General features: G+C 42.5%; 1 protein-coding gene across 5 annotated transcripts in view; it reads left to right on the top strand.

The window, feature by feature from the left end:
* The window catches only part of LOC137374394 (adhesion G-protein coupled receptor G2-like), a 187,610-nt gene that overhangs the window by 119,468 nt on the left and 50,705 nt on the right, over window positions 1-17,437 (top strand). For 4 of the 5 annotated variants that reach the window (XM_068040435.1, XM_068040434.1, XM_068040432.1 and 1 more), the window contains 4 exons: window positions 6,944-6,982; window positions 10,256-10,294; window positions 11,076-11,123; window positions 16,997-17,044. In XM_068040435.1, the coding sequence (XP_067896536.1) occupies window positions 6,944-6,982; window positions 10,256-10,294; window positions 11,076-11,123; window positions 16,997-17,044 (174 nt within the window). The remainder of the gene's footprint in view (window positions 1-6,943; window positions 6,983-10,255; window positions 10,295-11,075; window positions 11,124-16,996; window positions 17,045-17,437) is intronic. The other variant, XM_068040433.1, reaches the window with a different exon arrangement.

Raw genomic sequence — 17,437 nt, 5'->3', positions numbered from 1 at the left:
AAGCCCTTTAAAAATGGCGCCGGACGCCATTGCTGGAGACAGACCGCCCGCCTCCTCAACATAAAATCCAGGCTGCTTTTGGATGAGATGTTAAATCACTGCCCCATCTGCCTTCTCAGGTCGATGGAAAAGATACCCATGGCACTATTTTGAAGTTGAGCAGGGGAATTATCCCCAGTACCCTTGCCAATATTTGTCCCTCAACAAAGATTTCAGTTTGTGGGGGACAGATTTCCAGCATCTGCAGTATTTTGCGTTTATTTCAGTTTGTGGGACTTTGTGTGAAATTTGGTTACTGTGTTTCCTATATTACAACAGTGACTAGGTTTCAAAAGTATTTAATTGGCAATAAAGTTCTTTCCAACGTCCTGATGTCATGACAGACGTTCTCTACATGTCTTTTTCTTTTTCAGTCTGGAACTTAGGCACCCTATTTAAAAATAAACTGTGTTTGTGATTGTGGTGAAATATTTACTGGAGTTTCTAAGCACAGTAATTTGAGATAAGAGGTATGAGCTTATATAGAGACCAGTTTCATTGAATCATAGAAACTTACAACATAGAAATAGGCCACATGGCCTGTCATGCCTGTGCTGTCCCTTTGAAAGAGCAGTCGTGCCTAGTCTTACAGCCCAAGGTTCCTTAGATTCTAGAACGGACCTAGCAGGTTGGAAGATAACAAACGTAACACCGCTATTCAAAAAAGGAGGAAAAGAGAAAACAGGACACTACAGGCCAGTTAGCCTGACATCCTTCATTGGAAAAATGCTGGAATCTGTTATTAAGGAAGTCTTAATAATGCACTTAGAAAATCACAGTACTATCAGGCATAGTAAACATGGTTGGACAAAAGGGAAATCATGTTTGACAAATTTATTAGAGTTTCTTGAGGATGTAACAAGTAAGGTAGATAAAGGAGAACCAGTACGTGTAGTATACGCGGATTTCCAAAAGGCACTCAATAAGGTGCCACACAGTAGAATAAAATTCAAGATAAAGGCTCATGGAGTTGGGGTAATATATTAGCATGGATGGATGATTGGCTAACAGGCAGGAAGCAGAGTTCAGGGATAAATGGAGCATTTTCAAACTGGCAGGCTGGAACTATTAGAGTGCCACAAGGATCAGTGTTGCAGCCTCAGCTATTTTTTTTTAGAACATTACAGCGCAGTACAGGCCCTTCGGCCCTCGATGTTGCGCCGACCTGTGAAACCATCTGACCTACACTATTCCATTTTCATCCATATGTCTATCCAATGACCATTTAAATGCCCTTAAAGTTGGCAAGTCTACTACTGTTGCAGGCAGGGCGTTCCACGCCCCTACTACTCTCTGAGTAAAGAAACTACCTCTAACATCTGTCCTATATCTATCACCCCTCAACTTAAAGCTATGTCCCCTCGTGTTTGCCATCACCATCCGAGGAAAAAGACTCTCACTATCCACCCTATCTAACCCTCTGATTATCTTATATGTCTCTATTAAGTCACCTCGCCTCCTCCTTCTCTCCAACGAAAACAACCTCAAGTCCCTCAGCCTTTCCTCGTAAGACCTTCCCTCCATACCAGGCAACATCCTAGTAAATCTCCTCTGCACCCTTTCCAAAGCTTCCACATCCTTCCTATAATGCGGTGACCAGAACTGCAATACTCCAGGTGCAGTCTCACCAGAGTTTTGTACAGCTGCAGCATGACCTCGTGGCTCCGAAACTCGATCCCCCTACTAATAAAAGCTAACACACCATATGCCTTCTTAACAGCCCTATTAACCTGGGTGGCAACTTTCAGGGATTTATGTACCTGGACACCAAGATCTCTCTGTTCATCTACACTACCAAGAATCTTCCCATTAGCCCAGTACTCTGCATTCCTGTTACTCCTTCCAAAGTGAATCACCTCACACTTTTCCGCATTAAACTCCATTTGCCATCTCTCAGCCCAGCTCTGCAGCCTAGCTATGTCCCTCTGTACCCTACAACATCCTTCGGCACTATCCACAACTCCACCGACCTTCGTGTCATCCGCAAATTTACTAACCCACTCTTCTACACCCTCTTCCAGGTCATTTATAAAAATGACAAACAGCAGTGGCCCCAAAACAGATCCTTGCGGTACACCACTAGTAACTAAACTCCAGGATGAACATTTGCCATCAACCACCACCCTCTGTCTTCTTTCAGCTAGCCAATTTCTGATCCAAAGCTCTAAATCACCTTCAACCCCATACTTCCGTATTTTCTGCAATAGCCTACCATGGGGAACCTTATCAAACGCCTTACTGAAATCCATATACACCACATCCACTGCTTTACCCTCATCCACCTGTTTGGTCACCTTCTCGAAAAACTCAATAAGGTTTGTGAGGCACGACCTACCCGTCACAAAACCGTGCTGACTATCGCTAATGAACTTATTCTTTTCAAGATGATTATAAATCCTGTCTCTTATAACCTTTTCCAACATTTTACCCACTACCGAAGTAAGGCTCACAGGTCTATAATTACCAGGGCTGTCTCTACTCCCCTTCTTGAACAAGGGGACAACATTTGCTATCCTCCAGTCTTACGGCACTATTCCTGTCGACAATGACGACATAAAGATCAAGGACAAAGGCTCTGCAATCTCCTCCCTGACTTCCCAGAGAATCCTAGGATAAATCCCATCTGGCCCAGGGGACTTATCTATTTTCACACTTTCCAAAATTGCTAACACCTCCTCCTTGTGAACCTCAATCCCATCTAGCCTAGTAGTCTGAATCTCAGTATTCTCCTCGACAACATTTTCTTTCTCTACTGTAAATACTGACGAAAAATATTCATTTAACGCTTCCCCTATCTCCTCTGATTCCACACACAACTTTCCACTACTATCCTTGATTGGCCCTAATCTAAGTCTAGTCATTCTTTTATTCTTGATATACCTATAGAAAGCCTTAGGGTTTTCCTTGATCCTATCCGCGAATGACTTCTCGTGGCCTCTCCTTGCTCTTCTTAGCTCTCCCTTTAGATCCTTCCTGGCTAGCTTGTAACTCTCAAGCGCCCTAACTGAGCCTTCATGTCTCATCCTAACATAAGCCTTCTTCTTCCTTTTGACAAGCGCTTCAACTTCTTTCGTAAACCACGGCTCCCTCGCTCGACAACTTCCTCCCTGCCTGACAGGTACATACTTATCAAGGACATGCAGTAGCTGCTCCTTGAATAAGCTCCACATTTCGATTGTGCCCATCCCCTGCAGTTTACTTCCCCATCCTACGCATCCTAAATCTTGCCTAATCGCATCATAATTTCCTTTCCCCCAGCTATAATTCTTGCCCTGCGGTATACACCTGTCCCTGCCCATCGCTAAGGTAAACCTAACTGAATTGTGATCACTATCACCAAAGTGCTCACCTACATCTAAATCTAACACCTGTCCGGGTTCATTACCCAGTACCAAATCCAATGTGGCATCGCCCCTGGTTGGCCTGTCTACATACTGTGTCAGAAAACCCTCCTGCACACACTGGACAAAAACTGACCCATCTAAAGTACTCGAACTATAGTATTTCCAGTCAATATTTGGAAAGTTAAAGTCCCCCATAACAACTACCCTGTTACTCTCGCCCCTGTCGAGAATCATCTTCGCTATCCTTTCCTCTACATCTCTGGAACTATTCGGAGGTCTATAGAAGACTCCCAACAGGGTGACCTCTCCTCTCCTGTTTCTAACCTCGGCCCATACTACCTCAGTAGACGAGTCCTCAAATGTCCTTTCTGCCGCTGTAATACTCTCCTTGATTAACAATGCCACACCCCCTCCTCTTTTACCATCTTCTCTGTTCTTACTGAAACATCTAAATCCCGGAACCTGCAACATCCATTCCTGCCCCTGCTCTACCCATGTCTCCGAAATGGCCACTACATCGAGATCCCAGGTACCAACCCATGCTGCAAGCTCACCCACCTTCTTCCGGATGCTCCTGGCGTTGAAGTAGACACACTTTAAACCAAGTTCTTGCTTGCCAGTGCCCTCTTGCGTCCTTGTAACCTTATCCCTGACCTCACTACTCTCAACATCCTGTACACTGGAACTACAATTTAGGTTCCCATTCCCCTGCTGAATTAGTTTAAACCCCCCCGAAGAGCACTAGCAAATCTCCCCCCCCAGGATATTGGTACCCCTCTGGTTCAGGTGAAGACCATCCTGTTTGTAGAGGTCCCACCTACCCCAGAAAGAGCCCCAATTACCAGGAAACCAAAACCCTCCCTCCTACACCATCCCTGCAGCCACGTGTTCAACTCCTCTCTCTCCCTATTCCTCGCTTCGCTATCACGTGGCACGGGCAACAACCCAGAGATAACAACTCTGTTTGTTCTTGCTCTAAGCTTTCACCCTAGCTCCCTGAATTTCTGCCTTAAATCCCTATCTCTCTTTCTACCTATGTCGTTGGTGCCTGTGTGGACCATGACTTGGGGCTGCTCCCCCTCCCCCTTAAGGATCCCAAAAACAATCCACATTAATGACTTGACGAAGAGACAGAGCGTAATGTACCTGAGTTTGCTGATGATACTAAGTTAGGTGGGAATGTCAGCTGTGAGGAGGACACAAAGAGGTTGCAAAGAGATATAGACAGGTCGAGTGAGTGGGTAACAAGGTGGCAGATGGAGTATAATGTAGGGAAGTGTGAGGTTATTCACTTTGGTAGTAAAGATAGAAAAGCAAAATATTTTTAAAAGGTGTGAAACTTGTAAATGTGGTGTTCAGAGGGACTTGGGTGCACTCATACAAGGAAGGCAGAAATTTAGCATGCAGGTACAGCAAGCAACTAGGAAGGCAATTGGCATGTTGACCTTTATTGCAAGGAGATTGGAGTACAAGAATAAGGAAGTCTTGCTAAAATTGTTTACGGCTTTGGTGAGACCATATTTGGCATACTGGGTGTGATTTTGGTCTCCATATTTAAGAAAGGATATACTTGTCTTGGAGGTGGTATAACGAAGGTTCACTAGATTGGTTCTTGGGATAAGAGGCTTGTCTTATGATGAGAGGCTGAGTAAATTGGGTCTATATTCTCTGGAGTTTCGAAGAATGACAGTTGATCTCATTGAAACATACAAGATTCTGAAGGGGCTTGATAAGGTAGACACTGAGAAGTTGGGTTGAATTTTACCAGCTGTTTGGGGATGGGCTGGGAGAAGGGAAGGCTGGCAAAATGGCATGGGAAGGCATCCAAGGGTGTGCCTGACATCTTTCTGCTCCCTTGCAATTTTTCCAGTGGTGAGAAAGGTGACACATGTCCCACCCACCTAGAGCCCAATTGAGCCACTTAAGTGGCCAATTAAGGGCCTTTTCCTGCCTCTATTGACTTTTTACCAATGCTGCGTGGGGCAACTGCCAGGGAAGCTCAGGTGGCCTCCCATTGGGTTCCAGAGGAGGGGGCCTCTTCTTTTTGGGCACTCTTTGGTCCACGGAGCAATGGCCGACCCTGCAGCAATGGCATTGCCTGCCCTGAGTGACACCCCCCTCACTTGTCGGGGCCTGCCTGACTGGACCCAGTGCCACTAGACCCCACTTACCTGCCTTTGAGAGTGCATGGCCATCGATGCATTCTCATCCTCCAGGTGCAGCCCCAGCAGTGGCAACCGCTCATGGAGGCACTGCTGAAGCTGCTGAGCTGCCGGCCTTCTAGGTGGGCTGACAGCTCTTGGAGGCCCCTGATGCCTCTGCTAAATCCAGCCTGTTGTTTCCCCTGGCTGAGGAATCTAGAACACGGGGGCACAGCCTCAGGATAAGGGGTCAATCATTTTGGACTGAGAGAAGATGATGTTTCTTCACTCACAGGGTTGTGAATCTTTGGAATTGTCTTGCCCAGAGGATTGTGGATGTGAGGGTTGACTATATTAATTACTGATATTGATAGATTTTTGATCTTTTTGGGAATCAGGGGATATGGGGAGTAGGTGGGGAATTGGAGTTGAGGCAGAAGATCAGCCATGATCATATTGAATGGCAAAGCAGGCTCAAGGGGTCTACTCCTGCTCCTAATTCTTATGTTCCCCTGCATTTTGTCCATAACCTTTTCAGTTCCTTATCCTCAAGGACAAATCCAACAGCTTTTAAAGTTAATCATGGAATTAGCATATTTGTAGGTAGAGCATTCCAGATCCCAGCAACTCTCTGAGTTCAGAAATTTCTCCTCAGCTACCCTCTAGATCCAATATTTTGCATAGCTTTTAGAGGTTTTTTTTTTCAATTCTGCTGCATCTTCTCCATCAAACACAACAGATGCTGGAAATGTGCTTTCTCAGAATGTGGTCATTTAAGTTAGTTATTTAAACATAGAGATAAGTGCTGAATGATGGTCCAGTGAAGTCAATCTCAGCTTCATGAATTGTGGAAGTACTATGTTGCAGTTAGATGTCTCTTATAGATGTTGACTTTTGCTCACATCCTTTATTTTCTATAACCTCCCACCGTGATTAAGCACTTAAGGTCAAGCTTGGTGTCTTCTAATGGCTATACATTTACAACTGTGATGGCAATGTAAACCATGGACCTGAGTCCTCAGTGGTAAAATATAATTGGGGGCAATGTGCAACTGCAGCAGAGGAGCAGAGCTTGCAGTATCAGATCAGCACCTGTTATGCATCTCAGCATCACAGTTGTAAATGTATAGCCATTAGGAGACACCAAGCTTGACTGTAAGTGCTTAATCGCTGTGGGAAGTTATGTAAAATAAAGGGTGTGATCAAAAGTCAACTATCTGTAAGAGGCATCCAACTGAATATGGTACTTCCACAATTCATGAAGTTGAATTTGACTTCATTGGACCATCATTCAGCCGATTTTTTTAACCACTGACATTAGGCTGGTTCTATAAAGGGCCACTCTGCCAGGTGAGCCCCATGGGTGATGATGATGGAAATCTAGCACATCCAACCTAACCACTTGTAATCTTTTTACAGAAAATTCCTTTATCAATACTACCACCTCACCTGTGACAGGTAATCGCAATTAGGTGTTTGAGAGATTTAAATTTTGAAAGAGACAGCCGTATATTAATGGACAAAGTTTGATTTTTGTTTACATGACTATATGAATATACTTGTGCTCCTTCTCACCAATGTACATTGGTTGATGAATTCTGCCCCCTCTCTTCATTGGCCATCAGCTGTGCAATGATGCAGGGCAAAGGTCTGGACAGTGAGAGTAATAGTCATAGAGTCATCAAGTTATACAGCACAGAAACAGGCCCTTCGGCCCATCGTGTGGCTGTGCCAGCCATCAAGCACCTAACTATTCTCATCCCATTTTCCAGCACTTGGCCTGTAGCCTTGTATGCTATGGTGTTTCAAGTGCTCATCTAAAAACTTCTTAAATGTGGTGAGAGTTTGTGCCTCTACCACCTCTTCAGGCAGTGCATTCTCGATTCCAACCACCCTCTGGGTGAAAAACTTTTTCCTCAAATCCCCTCTAAACTTTCTGCCCCTTACCTTAAATCTATGCCCCCTGGCTATTGGCCCCTCCGCTAAGGGAAAAAGTTTCTTCCTATCAATGCTATCAATGCCCCTCATAATTTTGTATACCTCAATCATGACCCCCTCAGCCTTCTCTGCTCTAAGGAAAACAACCCTAACCTTTTCAGTCTCTCTTCATAGCTGAAATGCTGCAGCCCAGGCAACATCCTGGTAAATCTCCTCTGCACCCTCTCCAATGCAATCACATCCTTCCTATAGTGTGGTGCCCAGAACTGTACACAGTACTCCAGCTGTGGCCTAACTAGTCTTTTATACAGCTCCATCATAACCTCCCTGCTCTTATATTCTATACCTCGGCTAATAAAGGCAAGTATCCCATATGCCTTCCTTCCACCTTATCTACCTGTGCTGCTGCCTTCAGTGATCTATGGACAAGTATACCAAGGTCCCTCTGACCTTTTGTACTTTTTAGGGTCCTATCATCCATTGTATATTCCCTTGCCTTGTTTGGCACAGTGGCGCAGTGGTTAGCACCGCAGCCTCACAGCTCCAGCGACCCGGGTTCAATTCTGGGTACTGCCTGTGTGGAGTTTGCAAGTTCTCCCTGTGTCTGCATGGGTTTCCTCCGGGTGCTCCGGTTTTTCTCCCACATGCCAAAGACTTGCAGGTTGATAGGTAAATTGGCCATTAGCAATTGTCCCTAGTATAGGTAGGTGGTAGGGAAATATAGGGACAGGTGGGGATGTGGTAGGAATATGGAATTAGTGTAGGATTAGTATAAGTGGGTGGTTGATGGTCGGCACAGACTCGGTGGGCCGAAGGGCCTGTTTCAGTGCTGTATCTCTAAACTAAAATGCATCACCTTACACTTCTCAGGATTAAATTCCATTTGCCACTGCTCCACCCATATTACCAGCCCATCTATATCATCAGATCCAATTATCTTGGCACACGCCCGTTGTCACTGATACTGGAAACACCAATACATTTTCTAGTAATACAAGTAAAATACCAACTGCTTGGGAATAGCTTGAATTGGCATCATAGGGGGAACTGGTGCATCAATGTGAGTGCATAGTTCGTAGTTATGTGGAAGAATCTCAGGGTAGACAGCCATTTCTCTGAACATTATCAGTGGCACAATTTTAATTGAGGTGGAGAATTAAAGACATGGAATTAGTATTAAACTTTCTATAATTGTTGTTTTTTGGGCTGAATTAAACTTGGAAGTGGACTTTTGACAGCAAAAAGTCTCAATTTAACAGGGAATAGATGTTGCTTCTATTCATTACAGACAAGGCTGTAAATTGGTTGCAGAAATTGTTGGAGGAAATAGTCTGTATCTATTAAACTCATGAGAAAAAAACAATTTACAATATAATCCTTGAATAGCCAATTTACAAAGTAATGTCACAGATGGCACAGTGGTTAGCACTGCAGCCTCACAACTCCAGTGACCAGGGTTCAATTCTGGGTACTGCCTGTGTGCAGTTTGCAAGTTCTCCCTGTGGTCGTGTGGGTTATCGCCGGGTGCTCCAGTTTCCTCCCACAGCCAAAGACTTGCAGGTTGATGGGTAAATTGGCCATTTTAATTGCCCCTAATATAGGTAGGTGGTAGGGGAATATAGGGGCAGGTGGGGATTATGGGATTAGTGTAGGATTAGTATAAATGGGTGGTTGATGGTCGGCACAGACTCGGTGGGCTGAAGGGCCTGTTTCAGTGCTGTATCTCTAAATAAATAAATAAACAAGGCATGGCTGTTGATTGCCTGATCTGAAATCTTGTACTTTCCTTACGGTGAACATCCCTATTGTTAATATGACAGCTTCTCCACAGAACTCAACAGGTACTGAAAATGTGCTCTTTCAAAATATTCTTAAATATGAGAAACATGACGTTGAAATTTAATATTGAAGAACCACCTGTATTGATGGCATCCTTCCATCTATGAAAGATGATGGACAACCAGCAAACAATCCATATAAGTGGGGTGTCTACTCTTGGTGCACCTTTTCTGATGGCTGTGAAGGCCAATCCTTGAGAGGCAGGTTCTGCCACAGGTGCTGTATGTGAAGCTGCCAAGTGACACTGTGTGTGTTGTTGTTTTTGACATTGGCACCTGTCGCCAAGCTGCTGTAGCAACTGGCCATCGTGGTAGCGCACACCAGTCCACAGCATGTGTCGCCATTTACCTATTTCCCCAGCTAGTGACTCCCAGGTGCGATAGCTGACATTTAGGGCCTTCATGTCCACTTCAAGGATGCTTGCAAGCGTGAGCTTTGGGCACCCCACTGGTCATCTGGCCCTGGCTTCCACTGTTTGGCATGCAAGTAGTGCTGTGTTGTAGCTTCACCAGGTTGACACCTCATTTTTAAGTGTGCCTAGTGCTGCTCCTGGCATGCCCTCCTGCACTCTTTATTGAACCAGGGTAGATCCCTTGGCTTTATGGTAATGGTAGAGTGAAGGATATGCCGGGTCATGACTATAATCTATAATCTCCTGCAATGATTAAGCACTTCCATCAAGCTTGGTGTCACCTAATAGCTGTATTTTACTAACTTTATTCATTGTAATCCATTCGCTGGAGCCATTAGCCATATAATACGATTGGAGTAATTTGCAACTTCACACAGGCGAAGAGCTTGCAGTATCACATTGACACCTGTTGTGCCTCAGCCGATTTTCCTGTCATGACTTTGTGCTAGTTCTATAAAAGGCCACTCCACTAGTTTTGCCCGACAGGCAGTGAAGATGAAAACCTAGCATATCCAACCTAAACGCTTATAATCTTTTTACAGGGAATTCCTTCATCAATACTACCAACTCACCTGTGACAGGTAATTGCAAATAGCTGTTTGAGAGATTTAAATTTTGAAAGTGACAGCCGTACATTAATGAAAAAAGTTTAATTTTTGTTTACATGATGATATGAATGTACTTGTGCTCCTTTTCACCAATGCACATTGATTAACAAATTCTGCCCCCTCTGTTCATTTGCTATTAGCATCTTCTTTAAGCTGCACAATGATGCCCAGGGAAGGTCTGGACAGAGAGAGAAAGAGGCAGATCCAATTGTCTTGTCACCCACCCATTGTCACTGTTACTGGAAACTCAGAAAATGATCAATACAATTTTACTGATACAAAAACAATTTAACTGCTTGTAAATGGCATGTATTGACACCAGAGGGGGAAATGATGCCATGGAGTGAGTGCATAGTTTGTAGATGGATGGATGAAATTCAGGGCAGACAATCATTCTCTGAACACTAACAGTGGCACAATTTTAATTGGGAGTATTAAAGACTTAGAGTTAATATTACATTTTCTAAAATTAGCTCTGTTTGGGCTGATTTAAAGTCAAAACCGGATTTCTGACAACAAAAAGCCTAAGTCTGACTGGGAATAGATGTTGTTTCCAATCAGTACAGACAAGGTTGTAACATGTTGCACAAACTGTTGGAGTGAATAGTCTGAATCTATTCAATAAAATTGAACATTTATAATATTATCCTAATGTAACTCTTTATGTGAACGTTTTTTGCCTGCGCCATAATCTGTGGACAATTTACAAAGTAAGGTTGATTGTCTGATCTGAAATCTTGTACTTTCCTTACAGTGAACATCACTATTGTTAATGTGACAGCTTCTCCACAGAACACAACAGGTACTGAAAATGCGCTCTTTGAAAATATTAAGAATATAAGAAGCCTGGCATTGCAATCGTATCAATAAGAATGACCAGAAACTGCTGATGTGATTAGCATTGAATCATACAGGCTAGAAGGAGACTGTTAGACTCATTGTGTCTATGCCAGTTCTTTGAAAGAGCTATCCAATTAGTCCCACTCCTCCTGCTCTTTCCCCATAGCCCTGCAAATTTCTCCTTTTAAGTATATATTTAATTCCCTTTTGAAAGTTACAATTGAATCTGCACCAACCACCTCTTCAGGAAGTACGTTTTAGATCATAACAATTCACTGAGTTAAAGTAATTTCACCTCTCTAATTCTTTTGCTAATTACCTTCAAACTATGACCTTTGGTTACGGACCTTCCTGTCAGTGAAAACAGTTTCTCTTTATTTAATAGCAAGCAGGTAGTAAGAGGCAGGGTGGCGCCTATTAGGGACAAATAAGATGATATTTGCTCAGAGGCACAGGGCAAAGCTAGACTATTTAATGAGTACTTTGTATTGATGTTTGCTAAGGAAGAGGATGCTGACAAAATATCGGTCGAAGCAGAGATGGTAGAGGGAATGGATGGGGTGAAAATTGTTAGACGGGATGTACTGGAAATGCTGGCTATGCTTAGAGTGGATAAGTCACCTGGTCTAGATGGCTTGCATCGCAGGTTGCTAAGGGAAGTGGGGTGAAGATAGCGGAAGGGTTTGCCATAATATTTCAATCTTATCTCGATTCGGGTGAGGTGCCAGAAGACTGGAAAGTGGCAAACTTGAGACCCTTATTCAAGAAAGGGTGTAAGGACAGTCCTAGTAACTATAGGCTGTCAGTTTAACATCTGTCTTGGGTAAAGTTTTAGAAATAATAATCAAGGGAAAAAATTAACAGACACTTGGAAAGGTTTGAGTTAATTAAGGAGAGCCAGCATGGATTTGCAAAAGGCAGATTGTGTTTGACTAATCTAATTGAAATTTTTGGTGAAATAACAGACAGGGTTAATGAAGGGAATGTAGAGGATGTTGTTTACATGGATTTTAAGAAAGCTTTTGACAAAGTACCACATAAAAGGCTGGTTAACAAAATTGATGCCATTGAATAGGAGGGTCAGTGTGAGCTCGGATTTAAAAAAAAACTGGCTTAAGGACGGAAAACAGCAAGTCATGGTAAAAAGTTGTTTTTCAGAGTTGAGGATAGTAGATTGTGGTGTTCCCCAAGGGTCAGTGCTAGGACCACTGTTTTTTTGATATATGTATAAAAGACTTGGATATTGTAATACATAGTAAATGTCAACATTTGCTGATGATACCAAATTTGGAGGTGTGACAGACTGTGAGGATGATAGCAATTGACTTCAACAGGATATAGATAGACGAGCAGAAGGACAGACAAGTGACAGATGTAATTTAATACGGAGCAGGCTAAGGTGATGTATTTCAGCAGAAGGGATAGGGAGAGGCAATATATACTTAATGGCACAGTTCTTAAAGAGCATGCAGGGACAGAAGGATCTGGGGATTCATGTACATCGATCTTTGAAGGTATCTTTGAGAGAGCGGTTAGCAAAGCATATGGGATCTTGGGCTTCATAATTAGAGGCACTGACTATAAAAGCAAGGAAGTTATGCTGAACCTTTATAAAACTCTGGTTAGGCCACAACTAGAATATTGCATCCAGTTCTGATCACCACACTTTAGGAAGGATATGAGGGTCCTCTGAGGTGGATATGAAAGATCCCATGGCACTATTTAAAAGAAGAGCAGGGGAGTTATCCCTGGTGTCCTGGCCAGTATTTATCCCTCAATCAACATCACTAAAACACATTCTCTAGTCATTATTTTATTGTTGTTTGTGGTCCTTACTGTGAGCAAAATGGCTGGTGCATTTTATCCATTACAAAATTTACTATACTTCTAAAGTACTTCATTGGCTGTGTCCTGATGTCATAAAAGCATTCTATAAATGTAGGTCTTTTACTTTCTTACACTGGAACCAAGGTGCTATATATAATAATGAATCAAACTGTACATGCGATTTGTGGTGTAGTGTTGCTGGGGTTTCTCAGCATAGTACATTAAGAACTAAGTGAGATATACACAGAGACTTATTGGAAACCTGTTTTGATGGTTTCATTTTTAACTTGGTAGAAGTGGATTCGATGCAGCAGTAACGAATATGAGTAACTCTAATCTGTTTGCAGCTGTAGGCTCCACCACTCACAATGGGAATGTTACAGTAAACAGTACTGGTAAATGAGTGAAGCATGTGTATTCAATTTTAACATTTCTGCTCACAAACAATCGTTTCTAACAGAACATTCACATGGGTTTATTTCGCATATCTAAACCTCAATGCAGTGTTACTACTGGGTGTAATGGCAAGATTGCTGCTAGCATATTTTCACTTGAAGCATACAGCCAATAAGCATTATATGTTACCTCTGTAACAGAAGTTTTCCGCTTTGTAGACAAAGCCTATTTTGTAATCTACCTAATCTAAATATGCAAATTCTGTCCAACTAGTACAGTTCAATACTTGTTCTTTATTTAAGTATAATAAATATACACTGGGGTCAATTTGAGGAATTTCAACATTGTGTCCACATTAGGCCAGCAGGGAGTCACATTGCCTGAGAGCAGGTGTGAGTTTAGTACAGGGCCTTAAGATGGCCTCAAACAGTTGAAAAGTAATTGGTCCTGGTGGAAATTTATTGACTAATATGGCCACAACTTTTCTATTTTGGGTGAAACAACAATTTTAAAAAAATTCTTTTTGACTCACTGCAAGGTTCTGGTGGGGTGTGGCTCTGATTTCGAGCACTTCTTTGAAGTGAGCTCCTCTGTAGTTTCTCTGCCTTGATCATGTCACTCACCCTGTCTGAAGTGGGTCAGCGTCCTCTGCTGCTGACAACCAGGAGTTTTGAACTGTCTTTCTTCCAATGGCAGAGTGGGGTCCACAAACTTTTGGCACTGTTGCCTTTAGTTGCATTTGCTCAGATTTCTTTTTTGATTCCAGCATTTCTTCCGAACAGTTGCATAAATCTCAAGGAATAACGGCACAGTGGCGCAGTGGTTAGCACCGCAGCCTCACAGCTCCAGGGACCCGGGTTCGATTCCGGTTACTGCCTGTGTGGAGTTTGCAAGTTCTCCCTGTGTCTGCGTGAGTTTTCTCCGGGTGCTCCGGTTTCCTCCCACAAGCCAAAAGACTTGCAGGTTGATAGGTAAATTGGCCATTATAAATTGTCACTAGTATAGGTAGGTGGTAGGGAAATATAGGGACAGGTGGGGATGTTTGGTAGGAATATGAGATTAGTGTAGGATTAGTATAAATGGGTGGTTGATGTTCGGCACAGACTCGGTGGGCCGAAGGGCCTGTTTCAGTGCTGTATCTCTAATCTAATCTAATCAATAACTCTTTCTTTAAAACCTGAAATAACTGCTAAAACTAATCAGCTGTGAAATATTTCTGCTTCTTATTTGAAGTTCCATTTATTTAATAAAAACAGAAAGTGCTTGAAATACTCAGCAGGTCTGGCAGCATATGTGGAGAAAGAAAGAGAGTTAATGTTTCAGGTCAATGAACTTTCATCAGAACTGATTTGAGTGGTCTTTGGGACATATCATTGAAATATTCAGATACTCCATGAATAGATGACAGGAAGAGAATTTACAGTTCTGGAAGCTGACATTCTTTAGTGTTTCCTATCTTGGCCTTATCTAATGGAGCATTCCCTTAGTGCAAAGAGGTCTACTTGGTGGCCAGCTTTAACAGTAGTTGGCACAAGTCGATCCCAATGTGATATGAGATGTACGAATTGAGAAGGACTTTGACCCATTCAGTCTCATTCTTCCAAAATACCAACTGCACCCATTTTCCCAATACAGGATTATTAAACCCTTATAAAACTGAGGCTATTGGATTGGGAGACTAGGACTCAGGGCAATACAATCAATTTAAAGTTTTATATTTTAGAATCACAAACCTACCTTAGGTTCAAATATTGCTTGTGTAATATGCATGTATATATATGTATAACATTTATGTGTAATTTGCTTCTGTAAGATGTGGTAGGTTTGTTAATCACGTCTGAGCAACTATATTTCACACCTTTTACGGTCACCATTTTTTTCAATGTTACATTTTTGCCATCAAATGCAACAGGTTCTGGAAATGTGCTTTCTGAGAATGTGGTGTGATAAGTTAGTTGTTTAAATCCAGAGAGAACTGCTGGAATGATGGACCAGTGAAGCCAATCTTAGCTGCATGAATTGTGAAAGTTGCCATGTTGAGTTTGGAATGTCTCTTATAGGTGTAGACCTGTGATCACAGCCTTTATTTTCTACAATCTCCTACAATATCCAAGCACTTACAGTCAAGCTTGGTGCCACTTAATGACTACATTTTACAACCTTGATGGCATCATGAACCATGCACCTGGGCCCTTAGCAACACGATGCAATTGGGGGTAATTTGCAACTTCTTCAGCAGAGGCAGAGAGCTTGCAGTATTGGTTCAGCACCTGTTATATACCTCAGCCAATTTTCCTTTTCACTGACTTTATGCTGGTTCTATAAAATGGCCACTCCGCCAGATTATCCCCATGGGTTGTCAAGATTGAAATCTACCACGTCTGACCTAAACGCTTATTACCTTTTTACAGGGAATTCCTTTATCAATACTAACACCTCACTTGTGACAGGTAATTGCAAATAGGTGTTTGAAAGAGAGAGGGTACAGAGGATGTTGCCAGGACTGGAAAAATGCAGCCGAGGAAAGATTGGATGGGCTGGGGTTGTTCTCCTTGGAACAGAGAAGACTGAGGGGAGATCTGATTGAAATAAGGGTCCTGGATATAGTGGAGGTGAAGGGCCTATTCACTTTAGCAGAGAGGTCAGTGACTAAGGGGCATATATTTAAAGTGATTGGTGGAAAGATTAGAGGGGAGATGAGGAAAAAGTTCTCAATGAGAGAGTGGTGGGAGCCTGGAACTCACTGCCTGAAAGGGTAGTTGAGGCAGAAACCTTCAGCTCATTCAAAAGGACTCTGGATATGCACCTCAAGTGCCATAATCTGCAGGGCTACAGACCAAATGCTGGAAGGTGGGATTAGAATGGGTGGATCATTTTGCGGCCAGCACAGGCACGATGGGCCAAGTGGCCTCTTTCTGTGCCTTAAACTTTCTATGATTCTATGAGAGATTTAAATTATGAAAATGACAGCCGTCCATTAATGAATAAATTTTGCTTTTTGTTTACATGATTGTACGAATGTTCTTGTCCTCAGCTTCACCAATGCACATCGATTGACAAATTCTGCCCCTCTGTTCATTTGCCATTAGCACCTTCTTTAAGGTGCACAATGATGCCCAGGGATAGTGACAGTAATAGTCAAATCCAATTGTCTAGTCACATGCCCATTGTCACTGGTACTGGAAACTCAGAAAAACATCAATAATAGCAGGAAAAAAAGGTCAGTCGATTGCTTTTAAAAATTATGTCTTGCCACCAGAGGAAGAAATGGTCCATCAAAGTGAATGCACAGTTTGTAGATATATGGAAGAAACTCAGGGTAGACAGCCATTCCTCTGAACATTATCAGTGGCACAATTTTAATGGGGAGATCAATGACTTAGAATTAATGTTCAAATTTCTGACATTAGTTCTGTTTGGGCTGATTTAAATTCAAGGTTGGGCTTGGAAGGAATGGTCCAGATCTATTCAACTCATGAAAAATGTAACATTTTACAATGAAATCTTTAAGTAGTTCACCTGTGCCATATTCTGTGGACAATTTACAAAGTAATGTCAGAGACAGGGGTAGCTGTTAATCGTCTCATCTGAAATCTTGTACTTTCCTTACAGCGAACATCATTATTTTTAATGTGACATCCTCCTCACACAACACAACAGGTACGGATAATGTGCACTTTGAAAATATTAAGAATATAAGTAAACTGATGCTAAAATTGAGTTGTTAAGAAACACCAGAAACTGCTGATGTGATTTATCATAGAACCATACAGGACAGAATGAGGCTATTCAACTAATTGTGCCTGTGCCAGTTCTTGAAAGAGCTGTCCAATTAGTCCCACTCCCCAGCTTTTCCCCAGAGACCTGCAAATTTCTCCTTTTCAAGTATACAATTACAATAGAATCTGCTTCCACCTACCTTTCAGGCACTGCAATTTAGACCTTAACAACTGACTCAGCAAAAATAACTTATCCTCATCTCCTGTCTAATACTTTTGCTAATTACCTTAAATCCATACCATCTGGCTATCTATCATCTTGCAAGTGGCTACA

This window comes from Heterodontus francisci, chromosome 10, assembly GCF_036365525.1.
Source record: "Heterodontus francisci isolate sHetFra1 chromosome 10, sHetFra1.hap1, whole genome shotgun sequence".
Taxonomy (NCBI): Eukaryota; Metazoa; Chordata; class Chondrichthyes; order Heterodontiformes; family Heterodontidae; genus Heterodontus; species Heterodontus francisci.
The sequence above is the reverse complement of the archived record's forward strand: the minus strand, read 5'-3'. Positions and strand labels throughout refer to the sequence as shown.